Here is a 24,714-nt window from a genome sequence, read left to right on the forward strand (position 1 = left end):
TACAATTTGACATAATTAGCATATCAAGTGCAAAAAAATAAAATAAAAATCTTTAGATATTGTACCCATAAATATTTGTATGGGGAGGGAAAAAACAAAAAACAATACAAGTACAAATATTTGGTATCTCCGCACCCTGAACGAACTGACCAATAAAACTATCCCACTAGTTAAACCCTTTAGGTTATGTGCACATGTTGCGGATTTGGCTGTGGAATTTTCTGTGCAAATTTTGCATCTCTTGGCAGAAGACGTAGGTCAAAATCTGCGCTTTTTTTTGCGGATTGTGCCTTTTTTGTTGCGGATTTACTGCAGATTCTGTGCGGATGTCATGCGTTTTTACCCCTGCGGATTTCTATGATGGAATGGGTGCAGAAATGCTGCAGATCCACACAGAATTTACATGGTCCTTTTTTTTAATCTGCTGCATTTTCCGTGTGGAATTTTCTGCACCACCAGCACGGTATTTTTTTTTTGCCATTGATTTACATTGTACTGTTAATTACTTGCGGATCTGCAGTGTTTCTGCGCGGGAAAAAAACGCTGAGGATAAGAAGGAAATCTGGAACGTGTGCACATAGCATTAGTGAAACCATAAAAACTTTAAAAAAAAAAAAAGCAAAAAAACAAACCCAAAATGTTTATCATACTGCTGAATACAAAGTGGAATAAAATGCGATAAAAAAGACGGATATAAATAAACATGGTACCGCTGAAAACGTCATCTTGTCCCGCAAAAAACAAACCACCATACAGCTCCATCAGCAAAAAAATAAATAAAAAGATAAAATGGTTATAGCTCTCAGAACAAAGCAAGGCAAAATAATTTTTTTCTATAAAATAGTTTGTGTAAACGCGTCAAACCATAAAAAAAACTATATAAATTGGGTATCACTGTAATCGTACTGACCCGAAGAATAAAACTACCTTATCAATTTTACCACATGAGGAATGACACTGCCCTTCACTGCCCAATGGCATAACATTTTGTGACACACCCGTAGTGTCAACATGATCACTGCACACCTAGATGAATTCATTGAGAGTAGTTTGTAGTTTGCAAAACGGGGTCACTTATGGGGGAGTTTGCTGTTCTGGCACCTCATAGGCTCGCCCATTGGGTCATGGCACTTGCAAACCATAACCGGAAAGTCTGGCGCTCTTTGCCTTCTGAGCTTTGCACTGTGCCTGAAAAATATTTCCCCGACTACATGTATGGTATTGGCGCACTCAGGAATTTTTTTCTAACAAACTGACGACCATTTTTTCCTATTAGCCCTTAGAAAATTTCAAAACTTGGGGCAAAAAATTTTTTAGTGGTAAAAATGTAACTTATTCTTTCTTCATCGCTCAATGGTACAAAATTCTGTGAGGCATAGGTGGTGTCAATATGATCACTGCACCTCTAGATAAATTCATCCGGGAGTGTAGTTTGTAAAAGGAGTTCACGCATAGGGGGTTTCTGTTCTGACACCTCAGGGGCTCTGCCAATGTGACATGGCACCCTCAAACCATTGCAGCAAAATCTGAACTCCAATAGGAGCTTTGCACTGTGCCTCAAAAGTAGTATTCCCCCCACATATTAGGTATTGGCGTACTCAGGAGAAATTGCACAACAAATTGTGTGGTGCAATTTCTCCTGTTACTCTTCTGAAATTTCAACATTTGGGGCCAAAATAACATTTTCTGTGGAGAAAATGATATATATTTTTTTTATTTTCATGGTTTAACGTTAACTTCTGTGAAGCACCTGAGGGTTCAAGGTGCTCAGCACACATCTAAATACATTCCTTGAGGGGTCCATTTTCCAAAATGGGTTTACTTGTGGTGGTTTTCACTGTTTAGGCAGATAAGAGGCTCTCCAGACGCGATATGGCATCCGCAAATTGTTCCAGCAAATTTTGGATTCAAAAAGGTGTTCCTTCCCTTCTGAGCTCTGCCATGTGCCCAAACTGTAGTTTTCTCCATCATATGGGGTATCGACGTACTCAGGAGAAATTACACAACAAATTTTTTAGCCCATTTTTTCCTGTTACCCTTGTCAAGATAAAAAAAATGGATCTGCAGTAAAAAAAAAAAAAAAAAAAAAAAAAATCACATTCCAAAAATCCCTGGAAAGCACCTGAAATGTTAATAAACTTCTTGAATGTTGTTTTGAGCACCTTGTGGGGTGCAGTTTTTAGAATGGTGTCACTTTTGGGTATTTTCTGTCACATTAACCCCTCAAAGTGACTTCAAATGTGATGTGGTCCCTAAAAAAATGGTTTTGTAAATTTTGTTGAAAAATGAATAAACTTCCTAACACAAAAAAAAAATTGGGTCCAAAATTGTGCTGATGTAAAGCAGACATGTGGGAAATGTCAATTATTAAATATTAGATGGAGGCCCGATGCCATCGCATTGGGGAAGGGGGGGCAGTAATGTCACAATGGGGGCGGTAATGCCACGATGGGGACAGGCTTTCTCAATTGCCCTTTGTTGTCTTCGACGTTGTGCCTTTGCCGCTTTCCTTTCATTGCCATTGGCGTAATTTTTATGAGGAGCCATGGTGGTGTTGATATTTGCTTTTTAAAGGGGTTTTCCCATGAACGAAAGTTGATTTTAAAAATTGTCTGACCATGTACAGAACATACCACAGCTCCTGGGGAGGGGAGGAAGCAAAAGACAATACTGACATTATAGCAGGAGATCGCAGAAGATACAGTCAGTGAAATATTTTACCTGACAATATGAATCCTCTGTGATCCCCTGCTGTAATGTCAGTATGGTCTTTTGCTTCCTCTCCTTCCCAGGAGATGTGGTATGCTCCGTACACGGTCAGACAGTCAATTTTTAAAGGGAACCTGTCAACCTCAAAATCAAAGGTGCGCTAAGCCCACCGGCATCAGGGGCTTATCTAAAGCATTCTGTAATGCTGTAGATAAGCCCCCGATGCATCCTGAAACATGAGAAAAAGAGGTGAGATTATACTCGCCCAGGGGCGGTTCCGCTACGGTTCTGGTCCGATGGGCGTCGCGGTCCGGTCTGGGGCCTCCCATCTTCTTACGATGACATCCTCCTCTTGTCTTCACGCTGCGGCTCCGGCGAAGACGTACTTTGCCTGCCCTGTTGAGGGCAGAGCAAAGTGCTGCAGTACGCAGGCCCTCTCTGAACTTTCGTTCGTGGGAAAACCTTTTTAATGTGACAGGCTTACTCTGCTTGTAGACATGTCGCGTATTTGCCGCCGGGATCAGCCGAATGATTCACTGCGCGGAATTCACACAGGTGCAGAAAATCAGACCACCGCCATGTTTGTGCAGATAGATAGCGGTGGTCACATTAAAACTGTGCATGCGATCCTCCTGTACAAAGATGGCGGCAGTCAGTGAATCATTCTGCTGATCCTGGCGGCGGACTGTTCGCGACAGTGTTCCGCTGGTGGTAACACCAGCAGTTTCCATATTGAGACACCCATCACTTGGGTGTCCCAATATGGCAGTCAGTGGACTTCCGCCGCTTGGAATTCTGGGATCTGGACACATCTGGACGGACCAGATGTGAAGACATTACAAGTATATATTAAGATTTTGTGTGACATATCTCTGTGATATAGGGCATGTAAATACAAAGTTTGAAAATTTCAAAATTTTCAAAATTTTTGCTAAATTTCCGTTTTGGGCTTTTTTATTTTCAAAAATAAGCGCAAGTCATATTGAAGAAATTTTATCACGATCATGAAGTACAATATGTCACGATAAAACAATCTCAGAATCAGTGACATCCATTGAAGCATTCCAGAGTTATAAACACAAAGTAACAGTGGTCAGAACTGTAAAAATTGGTCTGATCACCAGCGTGCAAACCACGGTCGGTGGGGAGTAAAAAAAAAAAAAAAAAAAAAAAAAAAAAACCTTTATTCATATCTTTCACATCAACCCCTGGAGTGCAGAGTCTATAACTTTCATGTGTATGGGGGAGTCAGGAGAGATAGCAGTCACTGCTGAATTGTGGGATATGGTGTGAGAATCTTTTGACCCTCACTGCAGAAAACTGAAGATGAAGTAATTTCCCCATACAAGCGTTAGAATAAAGGCATTCATTAGCTGACTTAAGAAGATATGTGGGCAGGTTTCTTTTGATCATATTAGATATAAACTTTATAATATAAGGGAACGTCTATCTGATTTTGATGAAAACACGACAAAATGTAATTATTCTCTGATAGATTTCACCATACCACCAGATTTAGATAAGAAAATGAACATACCTTGAGTTGATTTCTGCACCGGCATTCAACAAGATTTTGATGATGTTGACATAACCACCGGAAGCAGCCAAGCTTAGAGGGGTATAATCGGAAACGTTTCTATGCTCTTTATTCGCTCCGCGAGCCAACAGCAGCTCAACCACCTAAATATTAATAAAATTATTCCACAGATTAGAAATCCAGCCATACTGGCTTCCTACGTTCAGAAAATATTACTTTTGTCATTAAACCAGTACATGATCATTTTCCAGTTTTTTGTTCCGTCTTGTAGCAAGTCTCAATAAGGCTATGTGCACACGTAGGAAATGTGGTGCAGAATTTTCTGCACTAAATCTGCATCTGCAGATTTGATGCAGTTTCTGCGCAGTTTCCGCGCAGTACAATGTAAATCGATGTGAAAAAAAAAGCTGTGCACATGGTGCAGAAAAATCACATTGATTTACATTGTACTGTAAATCACAGTACAGTGCAGTTCTGCAGCAGAAAAATCTGCTGCAGTTCTGCACCAATTCTGCACTAAATCTGCATCGTGTGCACATACCCTAAAGTCTTTCAGAAGGAAAATAACTGTGCGGTAAATGGCTATTTAAGCCAAGTTAATAATTGGGCATGTGGGCTGTATGCAGACATTGGCACAGGACTAGGTAGCTTCTTAGGGCAGCAGATGGTTGCCCATCCACAGGTGCATATAAGTGGTGGGCACTTCTGTGGTGCACATTTATGGGCAAAGCTGAGGAGTCGGAGTCTGACTCCATTTTGGTGGAGTTGGAGTAGGTATAAAATGGACAGACTCCTAAAATATATAATTAATTGGGTACAGTAGTTCAATGCAGTTTTTGGGGAATATTTTTTTCATAAGAATTTGGGAAAGTTGTGAAATGTCCTATAAATGTCTGTGTGTTCTGGAATTTGATTCAGCACAAACATGCTCCCTCCATCCTTCCCTCTTTATAGACAGTGAAGAAATATGATGTGAAGCATTTAGTAAGCTGTACCCCGAGACAAGCCTGACATTGAAAGTTCAGCATAAAGCTATCTAACATATTTTACAAACTTTATACATCTGTCCTATTGATTTATGCAAAGATTGTTTTATTTATATCCTAAATTACACAGTGCATGATTCCCTAATCTTGCAAGAATTACAATGTACCTTTTTTTTTTTTACAGGACAAAAATATTTTGAGAGCGAATTTACATAATTACAAAATCTCTAAGATCTTATGAAGTCCGCTGTATGAGCATTTTACAGTGACTCAAGATAAAAAAAAATTGTGTGTCAGTGTATAAGTAACCCAGATGAAAACAAATGCTGTGATGCCAAAAATCATTGCATACTCAGGCAGTGAAAAATGCTCCTTCAAGAGCTTCCAATCTATAAAAGACATTTACAACGCTGCCACCCATAAATTTAAAAAGCTGTGATAGAAAAAGATCATAGCAACACCAAAAAAACCAGAGACCAGCACTTCCCGCCAGGCAAAGGAGGAGGAAAGAGCATCTCAAACATCAGTTACAAGATATTTTGTAAGTGACAAAGTTACTGCAACAATGACAGAAGATGTGTTTGAAAGACAGCTCATCGAGCTTATTGTGAAGGTGTTGTGTACCCTTTATCATTATTTGCATGACCAGCTTTTACAGCTTTAAATGGAGAAATGGCCCACAAACTTGGTGTTTCTCTTGAAAGAGAAAGTATTAGAAAATTAGAGATTGAAGAAGCCCTTAACCAAAAGGAAGATCTTATAAAGACTCAAGAGACGTTTTGTATTTCTTAAAATGGATGCCTGCACACGTCACAGAATGAACTATTTTGCTATCAATGTTTGATAGGTTTGTGACAACAAAAAAATTGTTACTAAGAAGCTGGCACTAAGTCTACTTTCACACTTGCGGTGTGTGACATACGTCGCAATGCGTCGTTTTGGAGAAAAAATGCATCCTGCAAATGTGCCCGCAGGATGCATTTTTTCTTCATAGACTTTCATTAGCGACACATTGCAACGTATGGCCACACGTTGCATCCGTTGTGCGACGGATGCGTCGTGTTTTGGCAGACCCTCGGCACAAAAAACCGTTACATGTAACTTTTTTTGTGCGCCGATTCCGCCATTTTCGACCGCGCATGCGCGGCCGAAACTCCGCCCCCTGCTCCCCAGGCATTACAATGGGGCAGCGGATGCATTGAAAAATTGAATCCGCTGCCCCAGTTGTTCATTTCTTTCACAACTTGCGTCGGTACGTCGGGCCGACGCAAGTGTGAAAGTAGCCTAAGATACTAAAGCTCTTCACAGTTCCTCCACACCTTAGTGGAAAAAGTTCTGCAAGATTATGAACTAAAAAAAAAAAACCACAGGTTCTTGCTAGTGTAACTGATAATGCTGCAAACATGATAAGTACAATTAAACTGATGAATGAGAATAATGAAGGTGAACAGCAGCTAGAAGAACATTTCACATTCAGTATGTTGGAGATGGAAGGCTACAGTCCTGTTCCCATAATGAAGAAACAAACAGATATTACTACAGAAGTGCAGAAAAATGATTCTTTACAATTGGATGATTTTATTGAAGCTGCTTCACACCTCTTTCCTATTCATCACATGCGCTGTATTGTGCACACGCTGCAGCTGGCAATAAGAGATACTCTGCAAGAGGGACATGCTGGAACACTGATTAGCAAAGTGAGGAAATTGGCTATTACTGCCAGAACCCATAAAATTGATTCCATCTTGAAGAGACGTGGTGGAAAAGGGGCAATTGTGGATTGAGCAAGTCGGTGGGGCAGCATCTATTTAATGATTGAGTGATTGCTTGAGATAAAACCCTTACTTGTAGATATGTCCAACCCTCAGGTAACACTACTTGAAGGTCAATGGACACAGGTGGCTAAATTGAAGGAATTGCTTCATCACCCATTTACAGTGACTAAAAAAAGTTACAAGCTGAGGATTTAACTCCTGGCATTTTTATGAAGGAGTGGAAGAACTTGTTGTTTTGCCTGTCCCAAAGAGGAGGTTTAGTCGCAGATGGCATTGCTGCTTCAATGAAACAGAGAGACACTGCTATTAGAAAATAAAACACTTCTAGCAGCTGTTTATGTGGACCCGAGTCATTGTATATTGCTAGATGATCAACAGCTTACTAAATGAAAAGCAGCTTAGATTGAGGTAGCAGTTAGGATGAGCTACAGGACGGCCAAGAGCAAGAGGACTCGGGTCCTGCCAGTGCTGCTGCTGTTGATCTTTCAACCTCAACAGATGAAAAGATTGATTTCGACAAGTATTTGAACGACACGGAGCAGGCAAAGCATTGATGCAGAGAAAAAGATTCCACTCCCATAGAAAACATATTGACCATATTTCAGCAAAATTTTTCACTTCCTCTCAAAGAAGTAGAAGAGTTCAATTATTAATCAAAACTGACTGTACACGAGGCAATTCCTTTATACCCTGAAATTGTTAGAGATGTAGTCCATGTGGTTACTGCTTTGCCACCAATTTACTGTAGATAGGTTGTTCTCTAACCTTAAAATAATTAGGTCAGATGTGAGGTCATCTATGAAGGAAGATCTGATGGAGGAAATACTATTTCTCAGAACAAATTCATAGACTGCACAAATGTTATTCAGTAAGTTTGCTGAAATCTTCAAAGAAAACACAAACTGCCAGACTAGTAGCCAAGTAACCAAACCCTAACATGTGCATACACCAAGCTTTTTTTGTTACCTGAAATTGGGATCAAAGGTTTACTTAAAGCCACCATGATGTAGTAGTAGACAGGAAGGGTGGGAAGGATTTTATACTTTGTGGGCAAAAAAAAAAGGAAAATTACAGATCAAAAGCTAGAGAAAAACGATAAAAAAAAAGACTGGACGTGTGTCACACACACCCCCAGAACAAACAGAGTGAAACGTGTGTTGGGGCTCGGTACACATGGGTCTGTACCATTGCAAAGTAAGGGTACCGTCACACTGAAACGACGCTGCAGCGATACGACAACGATGCCGATCGCTGCAGCGTCGCTGTTTGGTCGCTGGAGAGCTGTCACACAGACAGCTCTCCAGCGACCAACGATCCCGAGGTCCCCGGGTAACATTCCGTGTCTGTCCTCCGGCGCTGTGCTCTCCTCTGCACTGTCAGCCGTAAAGCAGAGAGGTGACGTCACCGCTGTGCTTTCTGGCTGGCTGGCCCTGACACAGGATGCAGGAGGAGTGCAGAGAAGCAGAGCACCGGGGACAGACAGCTGAACGTAAGTATGTAGTGTTTGTTTTTTTTACGTTTACGCTGGTAACCAGGGTAAACATCGGGTTACTAAGCGCGGCCCTGCGCTTAGTAACCCGATGTTTACCCTGGTTACCAGTGAAGACATCGCTGAATCGGCGTTACACACGCAGATTCAGTGATATCAGCGGGAGATCGAGCGACGAAATAAAGTTTCAGACGATCTGCTACGACGTACGATTCTCAGCGGGGTCCCTGATTGCAGTAGCGTGTTATACACAGCGAGATCGTAACGATATCGCTGGAACGTCACGGATCGTGCCGTCCTAGCGATCAAAGTGCCACTGTGTGACGGTACCCTAAGGTTGCTACATGTGTCCTTCTCTCCCCTTTTTCCCAATTCATTGATTTATTTTTTCTATGACACGGGAGACTGGGGTCCAAATCCCAGCTCTGCCCTGTGGAAAAATAAATTAAATATACCAAGGCTCCTACACTATACCTACCTTAGGTGGTAGTTGTAGGGTGGTGGTTAAAGTGCACAACCACCAACATGGAGACTCCCAGGTTCCAATCCTGTTGGAAATACAGTAGACTACTAACACTATAGTGCCTACCTCAATAAACATAAGAGTGTCACAAAAAGGAGTCATGCCAACTTGGAGGTTGCCAGGATTAACACGATCTGAGTCAGATGTCGAGATACCAGGACAATATGAAAAATGGGCTACTGGAAAAAAAACCATACATGGACAAGGCAAGAGAACCGGGATCTGATGAAATGCTACTATAAACACTGGATGGATAGAAGACCTGCATGTCCATTGACTGAGAAACAACTAGTTTCAATGTCAAAGAGAAAGCTATTATCACAACTTGAGATGGATCAACTTCAATGCAGATCCACCCCCTCATCTGAAACAGAAGATCTTAGATAAGCTAAACACCATCAATACCAGAGATCAACTGCCAAGGCTCAGCAAAGAAACACCACAAGACCAGACCGTATGCTAGAAGATGCCAATACCTACCACCACCATAACTCAAACTAATAAAATGATCTATGCTACTGCCTCAACCACCATGGAAATGCTTGGCTTTACAACAAGCAAGAACAACAGAAGTATGTGCCCCCCTTGGAAAAGAAGACTGGAGATAAAGATCAAGGCGACACAAAGGGAAGTCAGTCAACTAACAAATACTGAAGGGTGTAAAGATCAAGAATAAGACCAAGCTGGACCCCAACTGAAGCCCTACAGACACTGCTAAACAAAGGCTCACGGAACTCGCTGCAAGACTTGGGAGATACACTAGAGAAGCTGAGGCCAAGAAGATAAATGCCCTGATCTCCAAAGAACCATCCAAGGTGTATTCCCAACTACAGAGTAACAGCACCAAGGCAGCAACACCACCAATAGCAGAGACTGAACAACATATGGGAGGAGAAAAAACACACAACACCAGTGCAATGTGGCTGCAAGATCTGAGAATAAAACACTGCATTCAGCTAGAGCAAGAACCAATCACCATTACAGAAGCAGACATCCAACAGCGGGTCAAAAACATGAATAGCTGGACAGCAACTGCTGTCCAGACATGATCCACACCTAATGGCTAAAGATATTAATAGCAGTACATGAACGCATGGCTAAGCAGATGAACCAACTGCTAGAAGTAGGCCACCACCCAGCTTGGCCAACACAAGAAAGAACAGTGCTGATCATGAAGGATCCTCACAAAGGAACAGTTCCATCCAACTACCGCCCAACAACATGGAAACTCCTGTCAGGCATCATAGCCACCAAGCTACCGAACCATATGAGACAGTACATGAATCCAGCTCAGAAAGGCATTAGGACCAACAGCAGAGACTAAGCACAGGCTCCTAGTAGAGAGCAGTTGCTCAAGACTCAAGGTCCAGACAGACCAATCCCAGCACAGCCTGGATTTATTACAGCAAAGCCTATGACTCAATGCCACACACATTGATTTGTGATTGCTTGGCTCTCTACAATTTCAACAGGAAATTAAGAACCTTCCTCAAACTCAATGGGGCTATGGAGAACAACATTAGAAATCAACTCAAGACAACTAGCACAAGCGACCATCAAATGCAGCATATACCAAGGTGATGCACTGTCCCCATTGCAGTTCTGCATAGGTTTGAACCCCCTCAGTCAGATAATTACAGAGTCTGGCTTTGGATACAAGTTCAAGAGTGGAAGCACCAGCAGCCACTTCCTCTACGTAGATGATATCAAGCTGTATGCGAAAAACAAAGCGAGACATCAATTCATTGATCCACCTGACAAGGATCTACAGCGAAGACATCGGGATGTCCTTCGGACTGGAGAAGTGCAGCCAGTTGGTAATAAAGAGACGCAAGGTAGTCAAGACTGATGGAGTGGAATTACCAGCAGGGCACATAGCAGATGTACAGACATGCTACAAGTACATCGGCATCCCACAGGGATATAGTAACCCTGATGTGGAAGCAAGGAAAGCAGCAACATCCAAATACCATCAAAGAGTAAGACAGGTCCTGAAGAGCCAGCTCAATGGGAAGAATAAAATCCACGCCATGCCCTGCCAGTTATCAGATACCCTGCTGGCATAGTGTGCTGGCCCAAAGAAGAGATAGAAGCTGCAGTTGTGAAGACACAAAAGCTCCTCACAATGCATGGAGGTCTCCACCCTAAGTCCAACACTCAAAGATTGTATACCAACAGAAATGAGGGTGGTCGAGGCTTGATAAGCAACCATCACAGATGAAACCAGAGGTATCCAGGAATACATCAGAAAAATGGCACTAAAAGATGCGATGCGGAGAATAAGCCTAAGGCAGCAACAGATCTGGAAGGAAGAACAGGAACATGAAGCACAATTCCAAGACAAGCCACCGCTACATGGGATGTTCTATAGACAGATAATGGAGGTGGCTGACATGGAGAAATCCTACCAATGGCTGGAGAAAGCTGGACTCAGAGACAGCACAAAGGCCCTAATCATAGCGGCACAAGAGCAAGCACTAAGTACCAGTTCCATAGAAGCAGGAATCTACCACACAAGACAAGACCCAAGGGGCAGACTATGCAAAGAAACCTCAGAAACTGTCCAACACATAGTGGCAGGATGCAGAATGCAAGCAGTGTATACCGAACGCCACAACCAAGTAGCAGGAATTGTATACAGAACATCTGCACAGCATATAGGCGAAGTCCCCTGGAAGTCCAGGTGGGAGACCCCAGAAAAAGTGGTGGAGAATGAAAGGGCTAAATTCCTGTGGGACTTCAAGGTTCAGACGGATAAGCAGGTGTTTGCTTACCAACCAGACATTGTGATAGTAGACAAGGATCAGAAGACAGCAGTGATAATCAATGTGGCAGTGCCAAGTGACAGCTACATCAGAAAGAAGGAATATGAGAAGCCAGATAAATACCAGGGCCTCAAAGGAGAACTGGAGAAGATGTGGAAGGTGAAGGCAACAGTGATTCCAGTGGTGATAGGGGTCACCGTTCCAAGTGCTCATAAGTTGGGAGAAATGGCTACAACAGATCGCAGGAGCAACATCTGAACTCAATGTTCAGAAAAGCGCTATGCTTGTTACAACTAAAGATCCTGCGCAGAACCCCTAAACTCCCAGGCCTTAGATCAGTGTTCCCCAACTCCGGTCGTCAAGAGCCACCAACAGGTCCTGTTTTCAGGATTTTCTTAGTATTGCACAGGTGATACTTGCATCACCTGGACAAGCAAGCATTCAATCACCTGTGCAATACTAAGGAAATCCTGAAAACATGACCTGTTGGTGGCTCTTGAGGATCGAGTTGGGGAACACCGCCTTAGATAGAGGACTAGTGAATGATAAAGGACAAAAAAAGAAGAAAAAAAAAAAACACCCCTCACTGGGGGGCGAGAAGGTATGTGTATATATGTATGTGTATATATATATATATATATATATATATATATATATATATATATATATATATATATATATATATATATATATATATATATATATATATATATACACACACACACACACACACACAAACAAAAGGGATAGGAAGAGGGATTCAACCCCCCGATAAACTCTCCTCTTCTAAAAATGCAACAAGCATACATCCTGTGCTCAGCCCTACAATGCAGGATCCCATTAACTAAAAGAACTACACAGCTATGAAACTTAAAACTTCAACCATGCATTATGGTCTGACCCTCCCCGTGCTAAGGGGTTCCAGGGAAATCTTGACTAATGCATATGGGAATGGACGGACCCTCACTCCCCCATACAACAGATCATATCATAACTGGCAACCCTCAACCCTAATAAGTACAAAACACACAAGGTTTGGATGTCAAAATGGCCAGTGTTTTATTTAAATCTCAGGATTATTCAACCAACGTTGGGAGTAAGGTGGGGTACTTGGTTGCAGGGATTCCCAGATACTGTGATATCCCAGCTGTCCGACCTACTTTACCAGGTCGGATAGCCGAAAGTGCTACCATATCACATCCTTCAGGCTGGCCCTCCATAGCTGACCCTGTTCACCAGGAGATTTTAAATCCTTTATTAGGTCAGATTAGTCCATCGTAACTTCCACCTGACTCCCAAACCGCCATGAAGAGGCCATTTGACACATTAAATGAACTTGACTTCCACCACCCAGTAATAGGAAATGCTGAAATTCATCATAATAAAAGATGGATCACCATATAGAGAAACCCCCACGATCAGTGAATACATAATATAATATGTATTCACTGATGCATGGTCTACATTTCAGGGTGCCCCATATTACCACTGCATTCTCACATTCTCATATCTATCCTAGAATACTTAGCTTATACTTAGATGATCCCTATTGGACTTTGGTTGCTTTTGACAACACTGAGCTCGTACATTGGTGAGGAATTGCTGCGTTTCACTATTGTAAGCCATTTTAAAATTCTTAATAAATTAGTGATTTTAGTTTGAAATTGTATTGCACTTTGTCTCCTTGGGTTTTGCCTCCCACGAGAACCCTGTTTTTAGTTTATCGTACATGTCAAAGTCTGTTACCAAACATAAGAAAAGATTGATACCTCTTGTCTGCCACCAGAGCAGGCCAATGATAATGGTGTGTCTTTGGTCCTTTCAGACTGAGCTTCTATGTCAGCACCATTGTCCAGCAAAATCTCGACCACGCCAACATGACCAGCAGTTGCAGCCAAGATAAGTGGTGTAAAACCTATAAATTTAAACAACCAAACAAACAAAAAAAGATTTAAAGTGCGACACATTGGGCAAATTACAATATACAGAATTCATTAGTTGACATTCCCAGTCCCTTACAAGCCGCTTATATGTAGAAAAACAGAAGAGCTTTTTTTCTTCGGGCAGGATCCAATCATATATTTAGCAATAGATAAGTAGTTATTGCAATGGCCATCAATACGGCATCCAAGCTACAGATTTTTTATCTGCCCTGTTCTCAATGGAAGGATACCTTTACCTTTCTTATCTCTGTGTTCAATATTGGCTCCCCTTTCCAGAAGAGTCTGCACCAGCTCTTCATGGCCACCAGCACAAGCAAGGGTTAAAGCGGTATCGTGGTTACTTTCAGTCTATTAGAAAAGAGAACTACTTCATTAAAATACATAGACTTACAACTCAGCCTAATAAGAGAGATCCTAAACAGATTGTGAACAGGGCAACCAAAAGGAAAATGGGCTAGCTTAACGCAACATCTTTGTGAAAATTCGTAGCGTTGTATGTCCGTATAACGATACCAATCCATATTGTAGCAATGTCAGTGGTAGCTCAAGATGTATTTACAAGCATAATTCCTAGATTCTGACCATAAAATCCAACAGGAAACAATGTATAGCTTAAAGGGTAACTCTAAACTGGACATTAATGGAATCGCCACAACAAACATAAAAGTCTGAAAGATGTGGGTTCCCACCACTTCCAAGAACTGCAGCTAGTGGAAAAAAGTATCCTTGAAAAGTGGCTTTCATATTCAGTCAAACGAAAAATTAAAAGTGTGGCCACATATGGGTGTGTTACTTTCCATCCACTTCCATGGGAGCAGCTTATCACATATCTTACCTGTGCATCAATATCTATGGAGGGGTAGATTGGTAACATGGCTGAAGGAGAGATAATGGGACTTGGAGTTGGCGTCTGAGGTTGGGATATGGAAGTTGCAATGCTGTGGGTAGGAGTGTTTGAGATTGCAGACGTTCTTCCACTCACTGCTGTTGAATAAAATATCTCAACTTAGTAGTGCTATAAAAGAATAAGGTACGCAGTTGCATTAAAAGTTTAATACAAGGTCGGAGGTGAAACTTTGATAAGTAGGTGCTCAAAATCACTAAACATTTACCATCTCTGAATTAATGGCTCTGTGACCCTCGGAATTGTGGCTCCTGTATGATGGAAGCCACAATGCTCTGCCGGATCTGTCACTTGGAGGCCCCAAGGGTTGTCCAGGTCTGGGGAGCTTTTCAATAACAAAGACATGGAGAGAACCTAAACCTACCAATCAATAGCAAAAGCATTAAAACGCTAAAGCAATGGGACCTGGTTATTGGAAGCATTTCCATGCTTCAATTCTTCCATGCTTCAATTCTTCCATTGTTCTGAATATAAAGTGGTGACTCTGGAACAAGTGTCCATATAAGATTACACAGCACTCCATGCTCACAGGCCACACCATTACGTATGGACAGGAAGTCTGCTTTATACATCATGCAACTACTGATGAGCAAGCGTGCTCGGATAACGTGCTATTTTAGCCTGCTAGGGTGTTATTCGGGTATCTCAGGCGTGCTCGAATAATATGATCGAGTCCCTAGAGCTTCATGATTCCCGGCTGTTCGACAGCCTCAACACATGCAGGGATTGCCTGTTTGTTTATAAGCCGCAGAGACTCGAACGTACTATCCATGCACACAAGACACTAGGTTAGCACCTGAGCATGTTCGGATAATACGTTATCAGAGCACATTCACTCATCGCTAGTAACAACCATATAGACCAGAAAGCTTAGGGTAATTAATTCATTCAATTTCTGTGCCTTGTTAGTGAATGTAATTCTTTCCATATACTTACCCAACTATCCTCTAGGCCTGTATATTTAAAGAGCAGCAGTCATTTCAATTTGTACTTTATAAACTAATAGGACACATGAAAATAAGCATCTTTGTAATAGGTCTCAGCGACCTCTGCTTCTTTCTCCACCAGGACTGATCAGTCATTCTTCAAGTGCTCAATTTACTGGTAAAATCTGTATTCAGTGAAGACAGATGATTGCATGACTGAGATAGGAGATGAGAGCTGCTACTGATAGGATTCTATGTAGATGTGAAGGGGAAGAGAAGGCCTCCTTCTCCCCTTTATATCGATGCTTACCAAGCTCTAGTTCTCACGGTTCCCCCAACAGATATTACCTGGTATCCTTAATATTGTACTGGTGATGGAATAATCATGACATGAGAAAATGCCACGTTCTCTCATGTGCAATACTAAGAAAATCCTGAAAACATGACCTATTGGGACTGGAGCTTGGGGAACACTGACCTACATAGAATCTTCTCAGTAGCAACTGCCATCTTTTCCAATACTATTTATAGTGAAGGCGCTAGAGGCAAAACATCTTCGTAGCAATTGTTCTTCATCTCAGTAATGTAAGAATCTGTCTTCACTGCATACAGATTTTACCCAGAAATTCAGGATTTGGAAAATGACTGATTAGTCCTGGTGGAGAGAGAAGTAAGATTCCTCTGAATTGATATATGACAAAGATGCTCATTTTCATTGAACTAGGACATAAAAATTAAAGTGACAGTTCCCCTTTGTGGAGCTCTAAACCAACGAGCACTGTACATTACCTGGCGTGTAAACTACACTGTGTGCAGAATTATTAGGCAAGTTGTATTTTGATCACATGATACTTTATATATGTTGTCCTACTCCAAGCTGTTCAGGCTTGAGAGGCAACTACCAACTAAGTAAATCAGGTGATGTGCATCTCTAATGAGGAAGGGTGTTGTCTATGGACATCAAAACCCTATATAAGGTGTGCTTAATTATTAGGCAACTTCCCTTCCTTTGGCAAAATGGGTCAGAAGAGAGATTTGACGGGCTCTGAAAAGTCCAAAAATTGTGAGATGTCTTGCAGAGGGATGCAGCAGTCTTGAAATGGCCAAACTTTTGAAGCGTGATCACCGAACAATCAAGTGTTTCATGGCAAATAGCCAACAGGGTTGCAAGAAGCGTTGGGCAAAAAACGTGCAAAATAACTGCCCATGAATTGAGGAAAATTAAGCGTGAAGATGCCATTTGCCACCAGTTTTGCCATATTTCAGAGCTGAACGTTACTGGAGTAACAAAAAGCACAAGGTGTACGATACTCTGGGACATGGCCAAGGTAAGGAAGGCTGAAAAACGACCATTTTTGAACATCATAAGATAAAATGTCAAGACTGGGCCAAGAAATATCTTAAGACTGACTTTTCAAACGTTTTATGGACTGATGAAATGAGAGTAACTCTTGATGGGCCAGATGGATGGCCCAGAGGCTGGATCAGTAAAGGGCAGAGAGCTCCACTCTGACTCAGACGCCAGCAAGGTGGAGGTGGGGTACTGGTATGGGCTGGTATCATCAAAGATGAACTTGTGGGACCTTTTCGGGTTGAGGATGGAGTGAACCTCAACTCCCAGACCTACTGCCAGATTCTGGAAGACAACTTCAAGCAGTGGTACAGGAAGAAGTCCGTATCGTTCAAGAAAAACATGATTTTCATGCATGACAATGCTCCATCACATGCCTCCAACTACTCCACAGTGTGGCTGGCCAGTAAAGGTCTCAAAGAAGAAAAAATAATGACATGGCCCCCTTGTTCACCTGATCTGATCCCTATAGAGAACCTGTGGTCCCTCATAAAACGTGAGATCTACAGGGAGGGAAAACAGTCCACCTCTCGGAACAGTGTCTGGGAGGCTGTGGTGGCTGCTGCACGCAATGTTGATCGTAAACAGATCAAGCCACTGACAGAACCTATGGATGGAAGGCTGGTGAGTGTCATCATAAAGAAAGGTGACTATACTGGCCACTAATTTTTTTGGGTTTTGTTTTTGCATGTCAGAAATGTTTATTTCTAAATTTTGTGAAGTTATATTGGTTTACCTGGTGAAAATAAACAAGGGAGATGGGAAACTATTTGGTTTTTATTAAGTTGCCTAATAATTCTGCACAGTAATAGTTACCTGCACAAACAGAAATCCTCCGATAGTCAAAACTAAAAAAAATCCCACTACAACTTCCAAAAATATTAAGCTTTGATATTTATGAGTCTTTTGGGTTGATTGAGAACATAGTTGTTGATCAATAATAAAAAAATAATCCTCTAAAATACAACTTGCCTGATATTTCTGCACACAGCGTACACTTTAGTACACCTAAAACCTGCCTTATATCATATCACAGCAGAAGCCACAATACCAGGAACTGTGGCAATGTCTGCAGTGTTATACGAGCCATTACAGGGAGGGCAAAGGAAACTAAGGGTATGTTTCCACGGTCAGTATTCTCTGCGGATTGGACACTGCGTACAGCCGCAGCATCTAGATGTTACAGAATAGTGGATGGGATTTTATGAAATCCCATCTCCAGTATGCGTGCACAGACGCCTCCAGCTTCTCTGTGTTTACGTACATGCGGCTCGTCTTTCTAGACCGCAGCATGTCTATCTTGCGGAGACGCTCAGTCTCCACAAGATAAATATCACTGTCCCATGTATAGGATGCGGTGATTCCACATGGTTCTATGAACACGTGCGGAATCACCGCGTGCACAAAAGCCGGCAGCGCTTTGGATGGAGCTGCATCGAAAGCGCTGCCAATCTGGACCGTGGAAACATACCCCAAGGATTCTACGCACTTTATTACAGAGCAACCAAATGGTCACTTTTGTGGTAACAATTTTGTCCAGCATGGAAAGTAAGGAAGTTTTGCCGATCACCTTATTAGATTTGTTGTCATTTCCAGGAATAAATTCCATGTAAGTGGCTTTAACATACCTGCTTTTCCCCAGCTGGATTTCAGAAGATACTTATTCAGAGTACAGATGATGGCAGTGACAGGGTCGGCACCCATGTCCTCTTCTGAGTGTTTTGCTTATCCCTAGAGTTCATGAGACACCGGTTTGGAAGCTACTCGCGTACAATTTACTTACAGGAACAGAGAAATTCCCTAATAAACTGGTTTGGAAAGTTTCATAACCATCCATGCTGGAGAAAAGTATTGATAAAAATAAATAGTTACTCTTAAATGTTTCTGTATTTTTTTCTGTTTCTGCTACTGTGAACGTGCGCTTACGTGCTACATGCACCCAGTGCATATAAAGGTGTGGCCTGCCTTTCCTTGAGCTGGGTATTATTGATGTGGTCTCCCTCAGCTGTGTGTCCACTGGTTGAGGCGAGTCCGTCTCAGCCCTTATCTACATGCCTGTCACTTGACAAATCTTAAGGTTTTTAATATTAGAGTTAGGACTGTCCCAATTACAGTCACCATGGAGTGGCAGGATGGCGTTCGCATTTTTTTTTTTTTTAAATCAAAAACCATATTACGGTAACTAAATTCCGTATATTATTTTCATGCACTATGCTATTTATTTGCTGCAGGGTATTTAATCATTAGGTTTAGGTCTTTAGGTTTTTTTTCTGTTTAGTAGCTAGTGTGAACATGCGCTTACATGCTGCGTGCACACCAGTTTATATCCCAGTGCATACCTTTGGAATTTTTTTAATCTCTTAAATAAGGTCTAGGGCCCTATTAGCAGGACAGGCCACCTATTTAGTCATAATTACACCAAACAAAATGTGTAATTCTGCACATCTCCATTCTAGAGGAAAGAGTCAGCAACTTTCTAATTTCCTCACTTCCAAAGCCTCATTCACACGTCCATGACTTATCTTGTATGTAAAAACACAGTTACTCAGTGTTTTGAATTCGAGTTTTATGGTTTTTCACTACAGTTAAAGAAAAATAAAAAAACCTACAAAAATTTCCATCCATGACATTACTTTACAGACCTCTAGACTTGTATGGGTAATTGATTCTTTTTTATTTTTTTGCAGCTCCATGGAACACGTGCAGTTTAGATTCAGTGAAAAATATTGCAGAATACACAAGTCACTTATGGACGTGTGGAATGAGGCTTGGAGAGACATATTACACCTTTTATTCTCTTTTTAGCGAGGTCTACAAAGTTTATTCTGGTTTTTGATAAAAACAGGAAGCCTCTCCTGCTGGCAAATCCATTAAGTTTTAGCAAAACTGAAGCAAATCAAGCGTTTCATTATATAAAACAACCAGTTACAGTATGGAAAAGTAGTATTTGATACACTGCCAATGTTGCTACTTTTCACACCTAAAAAGAATGGAGAGGTCTGTAATCTTTATTGTAGGTACACTTCAACTGAGAATCTTAAAAATAAAATTAGCAAATCATATGGTTGATTTTTCCATAATTAATTTGATTGTTATTGCATGAAATAAGAATTTGATACAATAGAAAAACAGAGCTTAATATTTGATACAGAAACCGGTGTTTGTGCAAACTTGGTCAAAAACTACAGGGTCTGATCTCTGTAATTGCACACTGCAGCAGGGATTTTGGCCCATTCCTGGCTGTCAGTGGGCAACATTGAGCTTCAGCTCCCTCCAAAGAATTTCTAGGCCACTCCAGGACCTTGAAATGCTAATTACGGATCCACTTCTTTAGTAGTTCTGTGTGTTTCAGGTCACTGTCATGCTGGAAGATCCAGCCACAACCCATCTTCAATTCTCTTACTGAGGGAAGGAGGTTGTTGGGCAAAATCTTGCGATACATAACCCCATTCAATATAATGCAGTCGTCCTGTCCCCTTTGCAGAAAAACACTCCCAAAGTATGATGTTTTCCTCACCATGCTTCATGGTTGGGACGATGTTCTTGGGCGGTTGTACTAGTCCTTCTTCCTCCAAACACAGCAAGTGGTGTTGATAACAAAAAAGTTGTATTTTGGTCTCATCTGACCATATAATCTTCTCCCATGACCCTCTGGATAATTCAGATGTCATTGGCAAACTTCAAACGGGCCAGGACATGTTCTGGCGTGAGCAGGGGAACCTTGCAAGCTCTGCAGGATTTTAGTCCATGATGGCGTAGCGCGTTACTAACGGTAATGTTGGGGACTATGGTCCCAGCTCTCTACAGGTCATTGCCAGGTCCTCCTGTGTAGTGCTGGGCCAATTCCTGACCTTTATCAGAATCATCCTTACCCCACAATGCAAGATCTTCCATGGAGCCCAAAACCAAATGAGATTGACAGTCATCTTGGGTTTCATCCATTTTCTAATAATTGTGCCAACAGTTGTTGCCTCTCACCAAGATGCTTGACTATTGTGTTGTAGCCCACCCCAGCCTTGTGCAGGTCTACAATGTTTTCCCTTGTGTCCTTAGACAGCTCTGTGGTCTTGGCCAAAGTGGAGAAGTTGGAGTGTGATTGAGTATGTGGACAGGTGTCTTTTATACAGGTAACAAGCTCAAACAGTTGCAGTTAATACAGGTAATGACAGGTTTGAGCGCCAGAATTTTTCTGGTTAATTATTTAGAAGTCATGCAATAGGATTTTCTGGTTTGTATTTTTAGATTCTGTCTCTCACAGGTGAAGTGTACCTACAATACAAATTACAGACCTCTCCATTCTCTGTAAGTGGGAAAACTTGCAAAATAAGCAGTGTATCAAATACTTAAATTCCCCACTGTATATAATCAAGTTCTCATGGTTTTGAATGTCTCTGCATGGGGTCAGTGAATGGAAACTGTCATTTATATGGTGACAAAATCTGTCCGAGTAATGTGATGATCACAGATGCGCAGGACTTATAACAGCCACTGGACAGTTGGGATGAGGTAAGCCAAAACTGCACCCACCTGGCGGCGGACAAGGGCTGTACAACTATTTAGAAAAGTTTCCCCTACATGGTCAACTGCAACTGTCTCAGATCTCTTTATCAGAAGCCGTGCACTAGGACAAATTATTCCATGGGAGTAAAACAATACAAATTTGCTTTTGCTTCACTGCAAACAGAGATGTAAAAATCCAAGAGGAATTGATACAGAAAATATGAAACTTATTACACAATGAATGTGCTTCAGTTGCAGTGTACAGGATAATCATAGAAGTTCAAACTCCAAAAATCTTCACATATGTTACAGTTAGTATGTTCACACTGTGTCTGTTGAAAAAAAATGTTAGGAAATACAGTTATATGAAAAAGTTTGGGCACCCCTATTAATCTTAAGCTTAATGTTTTATAAAAATTGTTTTTTTTTTGCAACAGCTATTTGAGTTTCATATATCTAAAACTGTTGGACACAGTAATGTTTCTGCCTGAAAATGATTGAAATGAGGTTTATTGTACTAACAGAAAATGTGCAATCTGCATTCAAACTAAATTTGGCAGGTGCATAAGTATGGGCACCCTTATCATTTTCTTGTTTTAAATACTCCTACCTACTTTGTACTGATTTACTAAAGCACTTTTTTTGGTTTTCTAACCTCATTGAGCTTTGAACTTCATAGCCAGGTGAATGCAATCATGAGAAAAGCTACTTAAAGTGGCCACTTGTAAGTTGTTCTCCTGTTTGAATCTCCTCTGAAGAGTGGCATCATGGGCTCCTCAAAACAACTGTCTAATGATCTGAAAACAAAGATTATTCAACATTGTTGTTCAGGGGAAGGATACAAAAAGCTGTCTCAGAGATTTAACCTGTCAATTTCCACTGTGAGGAACATAGTAAGGAAATGGAAGAACACAGGTACAGTTCTTGTTAAGGCCAGAAGTGGCAGGCCAAGAAAAACATCAGAAAGGCAGAGAAGAAGAATGGTGAGATCAGTCAAGGACAATCCTCAGACCACCTCCAGAGAGCTGCAGCATCAACTTGCTGCAGATGGTATCACTGTGGATCGGTCAACTATACAACGCACTTTGCACAAGGAGAAGCTGTATGGGAGAGTGATGCGAAAGAAGCAGTTTCTGCAAGCACGCCACAAACCGAGTCGGCTGAGATATGCAAAAGCACATTTGGAGAAGCCAATCTCTTTTTGGAAGAAGGTCCTGTGGACTGATAAAACAAAGATTGAGTTGTTTGGTCATACAAAAAGGCGTTATGCATGGCGGCCAAAGAACACAGCATTCCAAGAAAAACACTTGCTACCCACAGTAAAATTTGGTGGAGGTTCCATCATGCTTTGGGACTGTGTGGCTAATGCCGGCATCGGGAATCTTGTGAAAGTTGAGGGACGCATGGATTCCTCTCAGTATCAGCAGATTCTTGACAATGTTCATGAATCTGGAGAATCTGGAATTGTGAGAATCTGGAATTGCTTGCCTGAGGAGGTGGTGATGGCAAACTCAGTCGAGGGGTTCAAGAGAGGCCTGGATGTCTTCCTGGAGCAGAACAATATTGTATCATACAATTAGGTTCTGTAGAAGGACGTAGATCTGGGGATTTATTATGATGGAATATAGGCTGAACTGGATGGACAAATGTCTTTTTTCGGCCTTACTAACTATGTTACTATGTAATCAGTGACAAAGTTGAAGTTACGCTGGGGATGGATCTTTCAGCAAGACACTGATCCAAATCTACTCAGGCATTCATGCAGAGGATCAATTACACTGTTCTGGAATGGCCATCCCAGTCCCCAGACCTGAATATCATTGAACATCTGTGGGATCATTTGAAGAGGGCTGTCCATGCTCGGCGACCATCAAACTTAACTGAACTGGAAATGTTTTATAAAGAGGAATGGTCAAAAATACCTTCATCCAGGAACTCATTAAAAGCTACAGGAAGCGACTAGAGGCTGTTATTTTTGCAAAAGGAGGATCTACTAAATATTAATGTCACTTTTCTGGTGGGGTGCCCATACTTATGCACCTGTCAAATTTTGTTTGAATGCAGATTGCACATTTTCTGTTCGTACAATAAACCTCATTTCAAGGCAGAAACATTACGGTGTCCAACAGTTATTAAATATATGAAACTGAAAAAGCTGTTGTCAAAAAAACAATTTTTATAAAACATTAAGCTTAAGATTAATAGGGGTGCCCAAACTTTTTCATATAACTGTATAATGGTTTTATTAATTAGCATGTAAAAACAACTTGCTATTCATATATTCTGGCTTTTGGAAGTTTTTTTTCATACTTTTTAGGCTTTGAAATACGCCAAGCAGTTAAAAGAAGTGCCATGAACATGCTTCTGCCGTGTTCTGCTAGGAAGGCCATCATTACTTTACAATAGAAATCAATGAAAAGGTTAAAAAGATGCTGGAAATGTGCCCAGGAGTCTGAAAAATATTTAGAATTTAGAGTCCTCAGTGGTTGATAGCTTTTAATGGCCAACTGAAAAGATGGTAAATTGCAAGCTTTCAAGACTATTCAGGTCTCTTCATCAGGCATAGAATAACACAAAATCTGAAAAATCACATTTATGCACAACAGCACAGAAAACTCCAGAGAATAGGGGCTATTCCGAAAAATTCTTCTGTTTGAAAAACTGAAATAGATGAGAAATAAAGGTAGTTCAGAAATGCGAAAATGTCTAAAATTGGTATCACTTACAAAGCTGGAGCATGAATGCGGTTTATTTCCTGAAAGCATTGTAAGGTTTTCAAACCTCTTCACCAAACCAAGCCACATGGTGTTGTCCTGATGAAGAGGTTTGAAAACCTTGAAACGCATTGATGAAATAAACCGCATTCAGGTTTCATCTTAGTGTGTGATCATACCTTTGGACCTTGGGCAGCGTGGTCTCTCAACCACCGTATTCCTCATCTATTACACCGTACCTCATTAGTGGTCCCGCAGCAGCCTTTACATGCTTCTATAGGAGTTGTGACTGTCACAACCCTATCAGGTGAGTGCACCTTTCATTTTCTATACTGCTCGGTTAGGCTACGTTCACATTTGCGTTGTGCGCCGCTGCGTCGGCGACGCAATGCACAACGCAAATAAAAACGCACCAAAACGCGCGCAAAAACGCTGCGTTTTGCGACGCATGCGTCCTTTTTTGCCGAAATTTGGACGCAAGAAAAATGCAACTTGTTGCGTTTTCTGCGCCCGACGCTTGCGGCAAAAAAACCGCATGCGTCGCACAACGCAGCACAACGCATGTCCATGCGTCCCCCATGTTAAATATAGG

The 24,714-nt window shown here is 41.4% G+C and overlaps 1 protein-coding gene across 7 annotated transcripts in view; it reads right to left on the reverse strand.

Moving 5' to 3' along the window:
• ANKRD17 (ankyrin repeat domain 17) overlaps positions 1–24,714 on the reverse strand; it is a 163,594-nt gene that overhangs the window by 39,633 nt on the left and 99,247 nt on the right. For 6 of the 7 annotated variants that reach the window (XM_069743524.1, XM_069743525.1, XM_069743528.1 and 3 more), the window contains 4 exons: positions 14,563–14,711; positions 13,964–14,075; positions 13,554–13,699; positions 4,247–4,389 (listed from right to left, as the gene is read on the reverse strand). In XM_069743524.1, the coding sequence (XP_069599625.1) occupies positions 4,247–4,389; positions 13,554–13,699; positions 13,964–14,075; positions 14,563–14,711 (550 nt within the window). The remainder of the gene's footprint in view (positions 1–4,246; positions 4,390–13,553; positions 13,700–13,963; positions 14,076–14,562; positions 14,712–24,714) is intronic. The other variant, XM_069743523.1, reaches the window with a different exon arrangement.

Source organism: Ranitomeya imitator, chromosome 1, assembly GCF_032444005.1.
Source record: "Ranitomeya imitator isolate aRanImi1 chromosome 1, aRanImi1.pri, whole genome shotgun sequence".
NCBI lineage: Eukaryota > Metazoa > Chordata > Amphibia > Anura > Dendrobatidae > Ranitomeya > Ranitomeya imitator.